This window comes from Bombina bombina, chromosome 2 (genome assembly GCF_027579735.1).
Source record: "Bombina bombina isolate aBomBom1 chromosome 2, aBomBom1.pri, whole genome shotgun sequence".
NCBI classification, from domain to species: Eukaryota; Metazoa; Chordata; class Amphibia; order Anura; family Bombinatoridae; genus Bombina; species Bombina bombina.
Window position 1 is genome coordinate 243103816 of NC_069500.1, and position 18070 is coordinate 243121885.

At 35.5% G+C, this 18070-nt stretch overlaps 1 protein-coding gene across 1 annotated transcript in view; it reads right to left on the reverse strand.

Moving 5' to 3' along the window:
- PCSK1 (proprotein convertase subtilisin/kexin type 1) overlaps positions 1-18070 on the reverse strand; it is a 123344-nt gene that overhangs the window by 83468 nt on the left and 21806 nt on the right. The window contains exon 2 of the mRNA XM_053701505.1: positions 7486-7590. Within this exon, the coding sequence (XP_053557480.1) occupies positions 7486-7590 (105 nt within the window). The remainder of the gene's footprint in view (positions 1-7485; positions 7591-18070) is intronic.

The window sequence follows — 18070 nt, forward strand, 5'->3', positions numbered from 1 at the left end:
TTATTACTTTTAAATCTTTTCATCCTATAATGCAAACACAAGGCTGCAATAGAATGTAAACATAATTCCATCTACAATGACATGAAGCACTACAGCACAGATATTGGCAGGGTTACTGTTTTTCACAGTGACGTGCAGTCACAGGAGGCAGGTGAGGCAGTGCCTCCCCTGGCCAATCTATGTAATTACAGAATTTATTTAAAATAAAAAAATAAAAAAATTATTATTTTTTTTTTTTTTCATATTTTTTTTTTTTTATAAAATAAGGTGACCCCCCCTACCCCCCCACCCCTCCACCAAAATCATGATTCTGTTTGTGAACAGTACTGTGTGTATTGTGTAAATTTTATTAAAACCGACTGTACTACTTATTATTACATCAATACATTCATATTGCGCAAGACAAGGACAGCCGGCTGTCCTTGCATTGCGCAATATGAATGCATTGACTACTGTGGAAGTGTATGGGACGCTGAGAGACTGCCACCAGAGGAGAAAAGGTGCTAATGCAGTGCTCTCCAATGCGCCCCATACGCTTCCACAGGAGGCTAGCCTCCGTCCTGGCCGCCTCTCAGTCTCACTGTCTGACTCAGTCTCAGCCAATCAGATTCAGAATACAGAACTCGTCTGAATCTGACTGGGGCTGGCTGTCTCTGAGTGCCGGGCGGGAATGAAATAGATCCTTCCGCGTGCGGTCACGTGTCTCAGAGCAGCTCAACGCAGACCGTCAGACGTGGTACTGAACGACCGTTATTAACAGTCAGAGTCAGCATTGCAACTGGAGCGTAGAAGTCAACTTTATCTATATTTGGCGGCGGCGCATCTTTTTAGGTAGGTGTCAGTGGCGGTCGGAGTTGACTCACTGTTCAGTGTTCTGTTCGAGTTCGACTGTCTTCGATTTCTATAATAAAGGGACCGGGTGTAGGCAAGTAAACAATTAAAATATGAATTGTCTATTAGTTGTCAAAATGTTATTTAAAATGCTATGCTTATTTCTTCTTTTCTGCATGGTGTAGTGTACTACTGACTGACTAATCTTCCACACACTCAGTACTATAATTAGTGACAAGTTTCTGTGTGTCTCCCTGGCCACAAGTCTTATGTGCTGGTGGTGAATCCAACTCCTACACACATCCCTTTACTTTTCTTTGTGATACCTCATAAGTAAATGAATAGATATTTTATAAGCGTGAATTAAGGGGTTAATTTCAGATAAATCCAACTGAACACAGAAACAACGCATCTCATTTGTGACTTGGTTTTTTCCCCATCTGGTCCTCTGCTGCCGCTCATTGACTCAGCACGCTATACAGTTCCACTTCCCATTAGCTATTTTATTAGACATTGTTTTGTAAATAATTATATATATATATATATATTATATTGAATAAAAGAAACTATTTTGCTGACCCTGCATGTGAATTACAGAAAAAAAAACGATTTAGAATTTAATTTAATGTTTTGAAAATAAAATATGTCTGTATGATGTGCAATTCTAGGCTACCTGTTTTCTACATTATGTCATATACTGTCCACTTGGTAATAATCGCCCACTTTCGGTTTATTTTTTCCTTGTCTGCTCTCTTGATGCTTTTTATGCCAAAGTGAATAAAGTACAGTTAAAAAATCAACTTTACATAATTTATCAGAAGTAGCAGTTCTCTTGGTATCCTTTTGTTAAAGCATAGCTCTTTTTCTGTCAGCATAATGAAGTAGACTGACCCTCTTAAAACGACATAAACCCCTAAAGGAAGGTAAGCTCAGGAGTGTGCATGTGTCTTCGATGTGATATTGTGATTGATTTAGGTAGGTGTCAGTGGCGGTTGCGGGCCTCAGCCTTTTATAGTGACTGAGCCTGCTGGGGCCCTGGGCCAATCTTTTATTTTAGGCGGCAGTGCGGCACTAAGTTGAAGTTAGTTAGATAACGTGAGTTGAAGTTGAACTTACTTGATATACATTTATTACAACTAACTTGCAGCCTCGCTGCCAAAATAGTCAAGTCACTTCCCTTGACTATAGAGGCAGCGAGGCTGCAAGTTCGTTGTAATAAATGTATATCAAGTTGACAAGTTCAACTCAAGTTATCTAACTTCAACTTAGTGCCGCCTAAAAGAAAAGAAAAGATGGCCCAGGGCCCCAGCAGGCTCAGTCACACGACAAGGAAGTTGGTTTCTTATTCAAGCTGTTTCTTATTCGTGAAATTCTGTTTCTTATTCATGGAAGTTGGTTTCTTATTCAATTTTTTTTTAAATAAAAAAATAGGTTTTATTAAAATAATAATATGATTCATATAATGTAGTTACACAGAGGTGGAATCTCTTTATATAACAGATATACAAACTTGAAAAAAGGGCATACTTTGGCACCACTACAAATATTACTATTTTGAATAAATAACATATATTTTCAAAGGGTTAATAACCATTGGGCCACTGATTTCACTATGAATATATACAGGGTAGATCCCCCTCCATGCCATGCAATTGTTTCTAGCCTGGCCCAATGGTGTTTTGGGCACAGAAATTGATGCCAACCCTGGCATAGGTGACATAATTCTCAATTTTTAATAAGTAACAGATATTTTCAAAGGGTTAATAACCATTGGGCCACTGATTTCACTATGAATATCTACAGGGTAGATCCCCCTCCATGCCATGCTATTGTTTTTAGCCTAGCCCAATGTAAAATATCTGTTACTTATTCAAAAATGAGAATTATGTCACCTATGCCAGGGTTGGCATCAATTTCTGTGCCAAAACACCATTGTGCCAGGCTAAAAACAATTGCATGGCATGGAAGAGGATCTGCCCTGTATATATTCAAAGTGAAATCAGTGGCCCAATGGTTATTAACCCTTTGAAAATATCTGTTACTTATTCAAAATTGAGAATTATGTCACCTATGCCAGGGTTGGCATCAATTTCTGTGCCCAAAACACCATTGGGCCAGGCTAAAAACAATTGCATGTCATGGAGGGAGATCTAACCTGTATATATTCATAGTGAAATCAGTGGCCCAATGGTTATTAACCCTTTGAAAATATATGTTACTTATTCAAAAATGAGACTTAGAGCACCTATGCCAGGGTTGGCATCAATTTCTGTGCCAAAAACACCATTGGGCCAGGCTAAAAACAATTGCATGACATGGAGGGGGAATGGGATCTACCCTGTATAAATTCATAGTGAAATCAGTGGCCGAATGGTTATTAACCCTTTGAAAATATATGTTATTTATTTTAAAATAGTAATATTTGTAGTGGTGCCAACGTATGCCCTTTTTTCAAGTTTGTATATCTAATTGTTATATTATAAAGAGATTCCACCTCTGTGTAACTACATTATATGAATCATATTATTATTTTAATAAAACCTATTTTTTTATTTTAAAGTAAATTTAAAGCAGTCTGACAAAAAAATTGAATAAGAAACCAACTTCCATGAATAAGAAACAGAATTTCCCGAATAAGAAACAGCTTGAATAAGAAACCAACTTCCTTGTCGTCTCAGTCACTATAAAAGCTGTAGCCTGTTTTTGGTTATTTACTAGTAATAATTATTATTAAATCAAGTCACCCATTTTATGTAACCTCTCACCTATTGAGTCAGCTCAAGAGGGATCTTGGGGCTGCTAAGAACCCCAATAATTACTGAAATACCCCCAATTATCAATGGTGTCCAACTGTCCATATCCAAAAATTTTCAGGTCAATTTTTTGTTCTACCTAGGGAAGGCAAGATGTAAATGAGGAGAGGTGTATTTAAATAATAGGCAAAGGATCTTTTGATATCCTTTGTTGAAAAGCATATCTAAATATGCTTAGAAGCTATTGAGCATATTTAGATATGAATTTCAACAAAGGATATCTGGTTTTCTTCATTCTTTTGATATCCTTTGTTGAAAAGCATATCTAAGTATGCTCAGTAGCTACTGAGCATATTTAGATATGATTTTCAACAAAGGATATCTGGTTTTCTTCATTCTTTTATATCCTTTGAAAAGCATATCTAAATATGCTCTGTAGCTACTGAGCATATTTAGATATGAATTTCAACAAAGGATATCAAAAGAATGAAGGAAATCAGATATCCTTTGTTGAAAAGCATATCTAAATATGCTCAGTAGCTATTGAGCATATTTAGATATGATTTTCAACAAAGGATATCTGGTTCTCTTCATTCTTTTATATCCTTTGAAAAGCATATCTAAATATGCTCTCTAGCTACTGAGCATATTTAGATATGAATTTCAACAAAGGATATATGATTTTCTTCATTCTTTTGATATCCTTTGTTGAAAAGCATATCTAAATATGCTTAGAAGCTATTGAGCATATTTAGATATGAATTTCAACAAAGGATATCTGATTTCCTTCATTCTTTTGATATCCTTTGTTGAAAATCATATCTAGATATGCTCATTAGCTACTGAGCATATTTAGATATGCTTTTCAACAAAGGATATCAAAAGAATGAAGGAAATCAGATATCCTTTGTTGAAATTCATATCTAAATATGCTCAATAGCTTCTAAGCATATTTAGATATGCTTTTCAACAAAGGATATCAAAATAATGAAGAAAAAAAGATATCCTTTGTTGAAAATCATATCTAAATATGCTCAGTAGATACTGAATGGTCGCTGCATATAGATATTGGCTCGCCCATGTGCAATTGCTATTTCTTCAACAAAGGATATCTAAAGAATGAAGGCGTATCCGATTCCTAGACACTGCCTCACCAGCCTCTGAAGTCACCGCACATCACTGGTTTTTCATCTAATTTTCTTTGAAAATTTAAGCTATTTAACAATACCTGATATTTTCAAAAAGAGGTCAGGTATAATTGCGTGGCATTTCAGCTCGGTTTTGTGTATCTCTAGTAAGCCTTGTAATGACATAATTAGATATTTCTCTGCAAAATAGTGATTTGTTATGAATAGATTATGGCATGAAAATCAGTAGTGAGTCTGTGAATGGCTATCATTCTCCTCTCTGTCAAAACAATTAACAATGCTTGGTTTTACCATACACTGACAATAGTGATAACACATATAGAAAAGACACAAAAATATCAGTACCTGGGGTAAGAGGCTTGTACATCCAGTCATAACTTCCTATTGCAATGCAGAATTTTCAGTGTTAAAAATATACTGTCTATCATTAACATAAATCAATGCCCAGAAAGACATGGATGGCTTCTGCGATCCTGCCCGCTCTGCATTGCAGGCAGCGGACTGCTTATGCAATACTGCCCCTGCTCATGCTAGGCCAATGGCGCATGAGCAGGGGCTATCAATTCCCCTGGGCGAATGTGGGTGATTTTAATTTGCCAGCTGAGAGCTGGTGTACAGTTTAGGAAGTAGTGATCTGATGACCGCTGCTTCTTAACTATCTGCTGCAGCCTCACTTATTTGAGCCTGCACTGAAGGTGCTTTAAAGCTGCACATGTACCTTGATAAATGAAGTGTTAATTCAGCTAACAATGTAAAAGGTAAACAAATAAACTTTTAAGGAAGGACTTCATGACAGACAGGGGATGGAAATGATGGAAATCTTAAATTATTTAAGGGATTTAATACAGTTCTGAAGGTCAGTGTTGTGTACAAAAGGAGCAGTATCAGAACAAGGGTTCACAGTTTCAAGAGGAAAGATATGCATAAGCACTTATATAAAGGGTGGCGGCTGGAAGGAACAGACTTCCAGCAGAGGTGGACACATAAATATGTAAAGAATATCAGTAGACTTTTGGAACACCTGTATATTAGGAACAAAGGACCATTGAGCAGAAATGGAAAACGGAGGAGCACTAAGAAAACTCTGGGAGGGGTTTCTTGAATGCAAGTGGAGATTGGAGAATGAGTGTAGAAGATTATTAAAGGAGTAGTGGAAAGGGCCTTAGGCCATTCAAGAGAAGCAGATTCAGCAGTAATCTCCCTTCCTCCCTCCCTGGAGTGCCTTGCACTGCTACAACTGGTTTTGGAAGGAGTCTTTGCTTGGCTTTGGAGTCAGACAGAATGTGGTTTAATTTTTTTAAGATATTGATGTTAACTCCTTATCCCCTTCTGATACTACATGTTGTACCAAGACATTAATAAAACAGCGACTTGTTTGGTACGGCAATACTTATGTTGCTGTGATATTATGAAGTTTACTCTACGGGGCATATTTATAAAGCTCAGCATGGAGCTTGATGCCTCTTGTTTCTAAAGACCGCTGCTCTATAACTTGTCTGCCTGCTCTGAGGCGGCAGACAGAAATCAACCCAATCGCATATGATTGACACAGTACTGCAAGTGCAATGTTAAATGCAGACAGCGTATGCTGTCGGCATTTATCGATGTGCCGCGATGTGCAACGGACATGATACGCTATTTCGTATCATGTCCGCTCGCACATTGGTAAATATACCCCTACCTCTGTGTTCTTATACTTGGATTAGGCAAACATGCAAAAAGTAAAACATGGCAGTATAAACACTATATTGCAAATATAAATGAAGATTATGTGAATTGCACTTTAGTTGTATAGTTTAATAAGTGTAATTTGAGCTACATTATTTACAAGAAATCTATCATGTTTATTAATACTGTTTGTGAACTGAGCATGTGCAAAAAGATTTAAAATAGTGCTAAATGGGGTTTCAATGTGTCAGATTTTGTTAAAATAGAGAAATCCAAAAATTATTTGATGTCACATGAAAAGTGATTTCAGATGCTAGAATACTGCTGTTAAAGGGACATGAAACCCAATTTTTTTCTTTCATGATTTAGAAAGAGCATGTAATTTTAAACAACTTTCTGATTTACTTCTATTATCTAATTTGCTTCATTCTCTTGATATCACTTGCTGAAAAGCATATCTAGATATGCTCAGTAGCTGCTGATTGGTTGCTGCATATAGAGGCCTTGTGTGATTGGCTCACACATGTGCATTGATATTTCTTCAACAAAGGATATCTAAAGAATTGAGCAAATTAGATAATAGAAGTAAATTGGAAAGTTGTTTAAAATTGCATGCCCTATCTGAATCATGAAAGTTTAATTTTGACTAGACTGTCCCTTTAAATCCTTTCAATCCAGAACCACAATAAAATCCAAATTTCAAATTTTAACACTCCATGAAAAGCTGTGTAAAGCACTTCACATGATTAACCTAATGGACTCCAGTAACATTATAGGTAACAATATTCAGAGGTGGAAAAATATTACTATATTTTACGAGTTAGGAGTAAAAAGTTATTAGTCTATAGAGAGTCATTTATTAGTCTACTCCATGGGACACGGGACACATAGGAAAAAGGACACATTTCTTATGTTCAGCTTCAATTCCTGAAACATATGAAATAATCGGAACATTATTATGGTTATTATGGTTGATCCATCTTCTCCCACAGCTATCACTCTGCGCCTGTTTTACTGCAGTATTTACCATTTTAGGGCAAATTTAAGTAGTTAATTAGAAACAAGTATTTCTTGAAAGAACTTACTCGAGTGTCATCCGTTAGCCTTTTTGTTACCCTCAGTGCACTTCTACGCGATCTTCTAGGATGAGCCTTATGACTCAAAAGGTAGTGATTTTCTAGTGACCCAATCTGCAAGAAATAAAATATTGAAAAGATTAGAAATGACAACAGTTAAATGCATTATAAAATTTTTTAAAAACAAACTAATTTAAATGAGGATCCCTTTTTTAAATAGAATGTGTTACTTGAGAAAAGCACAAAATACAATAACAAACTTATTTGCACAATGCTGCTAAGTTTTATCCTTAAATTACTTTTCCTATTTGATCAATAAGTCTATACACTCAGTCTCAATTGTATAAACCAACAGATTCATTTCTGGAAGTCATTGCATATGTGTTTTGCATGTGATTGCTTACAATATCTAAGTTATTTAATAACACTTTCAGTGGTTGGTTTTTATAAAAAATTCAAACACATCTGTTTTATTATGTTAGGTTACCTATTTGTAAAATATATTTAATCACCATTTCTAAATTAGTTCTTATTAGTAATAATCTCAATATCCAAAAAGACACTAGGGAAGTACACAGAGGAAGCTATAGATTTCCATTAGATTGTGACTATAAACTCTACATCCACTTAAAGGGACACTAAACCCACATTTTTTTCTTTCATAATTCAGATAGAGCATGTAATTTTAAGCAACTTTCTAATTTACTCCTATTATCAGTTTTCTTCGTTCTCTTGCTATCTTTATTTAAAAAGCAGGAATGTGATGCATAGGAGCCGGCCAATTTATGGTTGAGAACCTGGGTTATGCTTGCTTATTGGTGGGTAAATGTAAGCCTCCAATAAGCAAGCGCTATTGATGGTGCTGAACGTAAAATGGGCTGGCTGCTAAGATTTACATTCCTGCTTTTAAAATAAAGATAGCAAGAGAACAAAGAACATTTGATAATAGGAGTAAATTAGAAAGTTGCTTAAAATTCATGCTCTATCTGAATCATGAAATAAAAAAATTGGGTTCAGTGTCCCTTTAATGGAATATGTTGTGTTTAATATCTGTCTTTTTTGGTTTCATAAGAATTGTTTTTGGTTGGTGTTAGTTTATTGGCTAATCACTATACAAAGATATTTTATCTGATAGAAACACCATATTACTTTGGGGTCGAATTATCAAGCTGCTCTATAACTTCGCCCAATCCTATATGATTGGCCAGGAATCTGCAGGGGGGCGGTATTGCACAAGCAGTTCACAGCAACTGCTTGTGCAATGATAAATGCTGACAGCGCATGCATGTGTGGTGGACATTATACGCTACATCATATCATGTCCGCTCGCACTTTAATAAATCAACCCCTTCATTATTAGTTGATAACAAATGTGGAATCGGATTCACTATTGTGGTAAAAAGCTGATGATTAAACATAAATACAAATTCTTGCTTACAGTAGTTCATGGACATACGTTCCTAGGAAACCATAAGAAATTATAATCAGACATCTTCTTTATGGCTTTTAACCCTTTCACTGCAAAATATGTGTTCTGAACAGGCTTTTTTACACAATCAACCTTGGAGGTCTAAGATTTTTATTTTCAGTTTAAAGGGATATTCATACTATGCTGATAATACATTTGTTTTCAATTCAGTGCCAACACTAAAACACAGAGACAATGTTGCTTTTTAATATGATGTGCATAAAAATAACATAATAAAAAAGCAGATAACATTGTTTCCCTACTTGATTCAATGTATTTGTATATGTAAACATGAACAGAATGATGTAAACCTTATCCACTGATTAATATTTCAAATAGGTAATGCATCATTGAATATTATGATAAACATGTATGGGTTAATAGGGGATTTGTTCTATGAAAAAAATATGTGATTTGTAAATGAGTTCAAATAATGCTAGGCATATCTACCCATTATGTTCCCTTCATTGTCCTTCTAATACCTTGAGGCCGTGAATGTTAATAAATTATACAGTAAGATATTTCTGTACAAAGACCAGTGATATTGCTCTTGTATTTGCATAAATCCAATTACTCATTGCTGGTTACTTTGACGTCATATCATTCAGAGAGGAGACATTTAATGGAAAAGGATCGGCTTTTATAGACAATAGATGCATGCCATGACTTCTCTGACTCATGCTCTGGAGGAAAATGCACTAGGTCTAATTTCACAGAATAAACACATTTAACATATAAATACCATTCCTCAAATTATAAATATGTGTAATAATATACTATATCCATGTTTTATTTAAACATATAAAATAGTTTTATTGCATTTACTTCTGCTTACGTAACTAATGGTCTGTCATAAAAAGTTATCAACTGAATTTTGGTTAATAACACATGCCTGACTGGTTTTTAATCTCCTAGCAATAATGTTAATGGCTTGGTATAGTTTCCCTTTGCCTTAAATTCTCTTCCTTTGAAATTCAATCAAATGAAGAAAAAAAATGTTTGAAATGCTAGCGTGCAGCTACTGAGTAAATGAAGTAATTCAAAATTTAAATGCCCTGGTGTCCATTTCAGCTTTTGGTTAAAAGTCCCTTTAAGTTTTAAAAATTCTACTTTTACAGACCTCTATCCTTACTGTTAATATATTATCCCTAAATAAAATGCATTGAAATAGTGGACAGAATTGTAAATCAATAGCTTAAACTTGTCAGTGATGGTAAACCTGAATGTGTTTGAGATGCCTGAGTGCATCTAATGAGTAAACAAAAGGGATCGTTATTTATGATTTTTACTTGAAAATACTATAAAGGTTACTTTTTTTAACGTTATACTAAAATAGCCCTTGTTTGGCCCCCACCATAAAGCTTATTTTTATTTTCACAAGGTAACGTTTCTGCCTCTTCTCCAATATCTGCACTAGCCATACGGCACCCAGAGGTTAGCTAGCGCAGTTATTGAGGAAGAGTTGGAAATTTCACCTCATAAAATAAATTAGCTTTGTGGTGGGTGGCCAAAAAAAGAAAGGAACGTTTTAGAGCATTTTCAAGTAAAAATCTTGAATGACGATCCATTTTGTTTACTCATTAGATGAACACTAGCATCTCAAACACACTTACTTTAAGCTAATAATATTAAATTCTGGCCACTATTTCCTGTATTTTATTTTAGGATAATCTAGAAACAGTAAGGATACAGGTCTATAAAGTAAAATTTCTAATAATTAAAGGGACATTCAACTAAAAACTGAAATGGACATCAGTGCATTTATTTTGAATAGAAGCATTTTTGGAATATCTTTGTATAAGCAAAAGTGCTTTTAATAAAAGGTATCATTGCTTTAATAGAGAACTATTGCGTTGTACATGGATCCGCTCTGGGATTCGCCACACTAATCCTCCTATTACCGCAGCCCTGGACTCTGTGAAGAAGGTCGGATTAGCGCTGCTCTCCAGTGCTCTATAGGCAAGTATTAAACATAATTTTACAGATAACGATAAATTTTGTTATTATATATTTATTATACTTAAAATTATTTAGTGCTGCAGAGATGGAAATCTCCAGAGGTACCAACTATAGCCCAAAGGAAACAACAGGCAGAAATATTGCTCTCATTGGATGACCATGAGATGGAACTCTACAACTGGCAACTGAACCCAAATAATTCCTTTCCGAAACACTCTACCTCCTATCCTTACATTCCCCCCATTTTCTCCTAAACACCCGCCCAATCCCTGATGAATGCCCCCTCCGCCCTAACACAATTATTGCAGACAAGGCAACTGGATAATTTCTTTATATAATAATTATTTACATATTTCACAATGTTAACATATTGTTCTTTTCTAAGTTTATTTATGTTTGATTTAATGTTTTGAAGCAAATTTATTATTAGCACTTCTGGAGGTAGTGCAAACTATCTGTGATACTCAAAACAGCCCGCAACTGGATAACCTCTACCTATATAGACTTAAAGGGATACTGAACCCAAATATTTTCTTTCGTAATTCAGATAGAGCATGACATTTTAAGCAACTTTCTAATTTACTCCTATTATCAAATGTTCTTCATTCTCTTGGTATCTTTATTTGAAATGCAAGACTGTAAGTTTAGATGCCGGCTCATTTTGGTGAACAACCTGGGCTGTTCTTGCTGATTGGTGGATAAATTCATCCACCAATAAAAAAAGTGCTGTCCATAGTTCTTAACCCCCAAAAACATTTAGATGCCTTCTTTTTCAAATAAAGATAGCAAAAGAACGAAGAAAAATTAATAACAGGAATAAATTAGAAAGTTGCTTAAAATTGCATGCTCTATCTGAATCATGAAAGAAAATTTTTGGGTTCAGTGTCCCTTTAACCTTACATAATGACAATCATAGAACTTTGAGAGTAGCATGGAACTCTGATCTTATATCTGATAATAACAGATTTAAGCAACATATCCTTCATGTACCTCATAATGCTATGTTTTGTATTTTTCTAACATTGAAAATGTCTTTCAATAAAAAAAAAGTTTGAAAAATAATATAAAAATTCTTTAGTGTATTCTTTCGGGTATTCGTTTTGTTAAAACAAATATCAAATATTCATCAATTTTGCTTATTTTCTACAAGGCACTGCATTATTTATTAACTGATTTCCAATATTTTCCCCTGGATTTATATAAGACAAATAAAACAAAGCTGATAGCTAAGGGGTCAAGGGAAATGTGTGCAGTTTAGAAACCTAAGTTGTATATCTATTTTCACAACATTTTATTATAACCTCTTATAAATGATAATTAAAATAAATAAGTCAATAATAATCATAATAAAATAAATACATGTTGACTACTTCTGCAGAAGTACCCTTTTCTTTTGACATTATCTATTCTGACATTTGACTATTCCTGTTTTCCATTACATAGTAACTACGCAGGGATTTATCTGTTTTCTACAGATCAGTCAGAAATGTATTTGTTAATGGTTTGTGTATACACATTATTTATTTAAACATATGTTAGCACATAATTTACTAAATTTCAGATTTATACACATATTTTAAATAAATCACATTTTATGTGTGGTTTTAAATCTAATATGTCTTTCAAACAATTACCAGAAAAGTAAGAAAATAATTATTTACTAGAAAAGTAAATTGAAATAACATTTACTAACATGCAGTCTGTTTTCATCAGTATATCCACTAAAATAACACACATGCTTCATCTGAATGTTGCTTTGTTTAATAAAAAAAAAAAAGAAAGCTAAAACTACAGCAAAAAAAGAAAAAACATACACAGGAAACAAAATGAATCAATAGTCAAAGACAGACACCTACTGAACTTGTCGGATCCTTATGTATTATTTTGTATACAGCTTATGTGTAAGTTGCATTGGAATTTTTAGATAATATTGTTCTGGTAAATAAATTCTAACTGAAATAATCTCCATTCCAACTTCTTAGGCAAAAAAAAAAAACATTGGAAGGGTTAGTTACTGCATTTGGCCAAATGGGACAAGCCCAGTACCTCGTCAAGGTCCCTTCCAAAACCTGGGTCCCTAAAACAGCCACACAATGCAAGCTCTCAATCCAACAAACTGGAAACAAGTGAAGGGTGCACAGGCTTATGTAATCACCCTAGACATATACAAAACACGGAAGGGGACTGCACTCTCAGACTGGACTGGGTACACATCCTATGATCCTGCAACATTTTCAGCCCTGGGTACTCACTGGCACTCACAGGAAGCTGTGCTGTCCCCAGAGTCACAGGCAGTTAACCCCAGACAGGCCAGGGTGCAAGCCCATAGGGAAAATTACAAAACAAATCAATACAACACACAGAGAAAGTCCAGCACTCACTTACAAGCTCTCAGCTAAAATTAAAAGCAAAAATGGAAGGGTTAGTTACTGCATTTGGCCAAATGGGACAAGCCCAGTACCTCGTTAAGGTCCCTTCCAAAACCTGGGTCCCTAAAACAGCCACACAATGCAAGCTCTCAATCCAACAAACTGGGAACAAGTGAAGGGTGCACAGGCTTATGTAATCACCCTAGACATATACAAAACACGGAAGGGGACTGCACTCTCAGACTGGACTGGGTACATATCCATGACCCTGCAACATGCTTAGCCCTGGGTGCTCACTGGCACTCACAGGAAGCTGTGCTGTCTCCAGAGTCACAGGCAGTCATTGGATGTGTACCCAGTCCAGTCTGAGAGTGCAGTCGCCTTCCATGTTTTGTATATGTCTAGGGTGATTACATAAGCTTGTGCACCCTTCACTTGTTCCCAGTTTGTTGGATTGAGAGCTTGCATTGTGTGGCTGTTTTAGGGACCCAGGTTTTAAAAGGGACCTTGACGAGGTACCTGGGCTTGTACCATTTGGCCAAATGCAGTAACTAACCCTTCCATTGTTGCTTTTAATCTTAGCTGAGAGCTTGTAAGTGAGTGCTGGACTTTATCTCTGTGTTGTATTGATTTGTTTAGTAATTTTCTCTTTGGGCCTTGCACCTAGGCCTGTCTGGGGTTTACTGCCTGTGACTCTGGGGACAGCACAGCTTCCTGTGAGTGCCAGTGAGCACCCAGGGCTGAGCATGTTGCAGGGTCATTTGATGTGTACCCAGTCCAGTCTGAGAGTGCAGTCCCCTTCCGTGTTTTGCATATGTCTAGGGTGATTACATAAGCTTGTGCACCCTTCACTTGTTCACAGTTTGTTGGATTGAGTGCTTGCATTGTGTGGCTGTTTTAGGGACCCAGGTTTTGGAAGGGAACTTGACATGGTACCTGGGCTTGTCCCATTTGGCCAAATGTGGTAACTAACTCTTCCAATTTTGCTTTTAATCTTAGCTGAGAGCTTGTGAGTGCTGGACTTTCTCTGTGTGTTGTATTGATTTGTTTTGTAATTTTCCCTATGGGCCTTGCACCCAGGCCTGTCTGGGGTGAACTTCCTGTGACTCTGGGGACAGCACAGCTTCCTGTGAGTGCCAATGAGCACCCAGGGCTGAGCATGTTGCTGGGTCATGGGATGTGTACCCAGTCCAGTCTGAGAGTGCAGTCCCCTTCCGTGTTTATATATGTATATACAGTATCTCACAAAAGTGAGTACACCCCTCACATTTTTGTAAATATTTTATTATATATTTTAATGTGACAACACTGAAGAAATGACACTTTGCTACAATGTAAAGTAGTGAGTGTACAGCCTGTATAACAGTGTACATTTTCTGTCCCCTCAAAATAACTCAACACACAGCCATTAATGTCTAAACCGTTGGCAACAAAAGTGAGTACACCCCTAAGCGGACATGTGCAAATTGGGCCCAAAGTGTCAATATTTTGTGTGGCCACCATTATTTTCCAGCACTGCATTAACCCTCTTGGGCATGGAATTCACCAGAGCTTCACAGGTTGCCACTGGAGTCCTCTTCCACTCCTCCATGACGACATCATGGAGCTGGTGGATGTTAGAGATCTTGTGCTCCCCCACTTTCCATTTGAGGATGCCCCACAGATGCTCAATAGGGTGTAGGTCTGGAGACATGCTTGGCCAGTCATGTTTTGGAGCAGTGTTTAAGGTCGTTATCATGTTGGAATACTGCCCTGCGGCCCAGTCTCCAAAGGGAGGGGATCATGCTCCGCTTCAGTATGTCACAGTACATGTTGGCATTCATGGTTCCCTCAATGAACTGTGAAATACTATATATATATATATATATATATATATATATATATATATATATATATATGTGTGTGTGTGTGTGTGTGTGTGTGTGTGTGTGTATCTATGAATAATTAGAACATATTCGGGTATGAGAAGAATATTGGAATGTGAAATATTCATATTTTCATGCCGGGTTAGCGCAATCAGGTTTGCGCTCATGTTTTTTGTTTTTTTGTTGCGCCTTTGACTTGTAAGGGGGAATACGTTAACGAGGTTGCTATGTTCTAACTTGGTGTTTTTTTAACACGTTAGGTTGGTGCTCATGCAAAAACATTTTACTTTCCACTTGCAATACGCACACTACCCGACGCGCTAAAAAAACTTACTTGAAGTGGAGTTAATGCACAAGCGGCAGTGCAAATTACCACTCCATTCGTAATCTAGACCTTAATGAATAAAGTAAAGAACAAAAGTTCATGAGGCAGCAAAACATTCGTTTTTTCGTTCATGCTTTTAAAACCATTACTCTAAAGGTGGGAACAGTTTGTCTGCAGGTCAGAAAAGGGTTCAAAAGTTCAGATTTACACTATTCAGGTGGTAATAGTTTAAATGTACTCTATTCATTAACTATATCCAGCAATTTTATTGTTACTTGTTTGATTCCTGTGTCAGTCAAAAAGTTTATAAGCTTTACTTGGAAAAGAAAAAAAAAAAAAAATATATATATATATATATATATATACTGCATACAGTATACTGTATATATATATATATATATATATATATATATACATACAGTATATATTTGTGCTGTTGCTGCCTTGTAGCAGTAGCACTAGTTACTACTTAAACTTTATTTAAGTTTAAGCTACTGTTCAGATTCTCATCTGCTGCTCTCATGACATTCCTCATTGGAAATAAGGGGTTGATGAATTTCTGTTAATGAACAAATAATGTTGAAAAAAATTGGTCAATATTGGACAAAATGATTTTTTTTTTCATGATCAATGATGTGTCTAAAACAATATTTTTATTTATTTTTATCATGTGTCTACTAAATATCTGAGACATTACTTAAAAGAACATTGAACACTTTTGTAATCTAAAATATTTAATTATATATAGTAAAATTTGGAATGTTTACTTGAATTATTTATTTTGTCCCCTTCTCCTGTAACTTCTATTTCCTGTTAAAAGTTGAAGGGGAGATTTCAAACACTGCTACATTCCACGTGTTCATTGGTCACACACTCTAGGGGATTATTTATAACTGTCTTTAATTGGCCTAGGCAGAAAGGGAAACCTAAGCTACAATATTTAAACTGATATCATTTAAAAAATACTTATCTGCATATTATTCTCAGGCTCATTTTTGTTTTCAATATATTATTCCTTCTAGTATTTTGTAGTTTTTAAAGATATCTTTTAAAGATTTACTTTGACTTTTTAATAGTTATTCTGATTACCAATCTCTTTGTAAATGCTAAAATCCATCTTTATTTGTTATTGCATTCTATAGTTATAACTAACTGAAGAAAGAAAACAGACTTATAATATAATTTGTTATTAATTCTGAATGGTTGAGCTATCATGCAGAGATAACTTACACAAACATTAACAATTTTAAATATAGTGTGTATGAGACCAAGGATATTAAAATAGAACATTTATGTGCTGCTAAAGCGAGAACGATAAAACATACATTTATTTAGTATTAAGAAAAGAGAAAAGCAAACAATTAAATCATGTATTTGATGTGAAAGGTACCACTGAATACAAAAGAGCACAGAGAAAGGAACAAGATATTTGTTCCTGGGACACACTCGTTAACAACATATGACTTTTATCACAGGTGTCGGTCTACTAGAAAATCAATAGACACTAATTGTGAAATTTAATTTGAGCAACAACAAAAAAAGCCAAGAGCTCATCTTGTAACTTCCTTTTCCATAGTAATATACAGTGCTAGATTTACTATGCCTTCAGGTGATCAGGTTTGCAAGTAGTGAACCTGTCTACTTGCATCACCACTTGAGATGTTGGCGAAACCTAACATTGCACAAGAGGATTCTTGTGAAATGCCGCTTCCTAGAGCAGGGAATGTCAATCTCCCTGAATGACAGAGTGTTGGGTTGATTGATATCACTACCTTTAAGGTGGCAGAGAGGAAAAATAAGCAATTTCTTGCTTCTCAAATATGTGTCAGCAGGCTCGCTTATGTAGACCTGCTCCACATAGCCGAAAAAATGCAAATGTTGCTTAATAAATGTAGCCCACAGGGTGGTCTATCCACATTCATACATTGAAAAGAAAAGTGATTTTTGATAAACAGAGTCATGCCAATCTACACAAAAGTACAGCAATCAACATAAATTTGAGAATTAATAAGACTTTGGTAAATTGTAAAACAGACCTGTCAGTACACTGTAATTATCTTGATTAATTTATTACTGGCTTTTGCTTGGTTTCAAAGGAAATTAAACTTTTGCAAAGTCCTGAAGCTGATTTGTAAATGGACTTAAGTCAGCATGCAGCACACATATTTATTAATTTAAAATACAAATATTAATTGAATTTCATTGATAATTTAATATTATTACATTTTACATTTAACATCATTATTGTATTTTTAATACACTATTTTTCATGAGTATCATTAATGGTGCTAAGAGGGTATATGTAGCCCTAAATATGTTCTTCAAAGCATCTTGCAGGAGCTGTGGAGCTCCTTTGGGGCTGACTTATGACAACTGTAACTTTTGTAGAAACAAATCACTGTCTGCTGTGTAGATCAACCAATTGCTAAGGGTAGAGTAGCAGAAGCTATAGACTGTGTCTGTTCCCCATCCAGCAGACTGATGTGGGAAATATCCAGGAAGTGGGTTTTTCATTTTTTTTTATAATCTGATGCATTGTTGTCAGATTGTGTAGCACAAGGGAACCCAGTAAATGTGAGTTAGAAGAGAAAAAGATAGTCACTCTGGG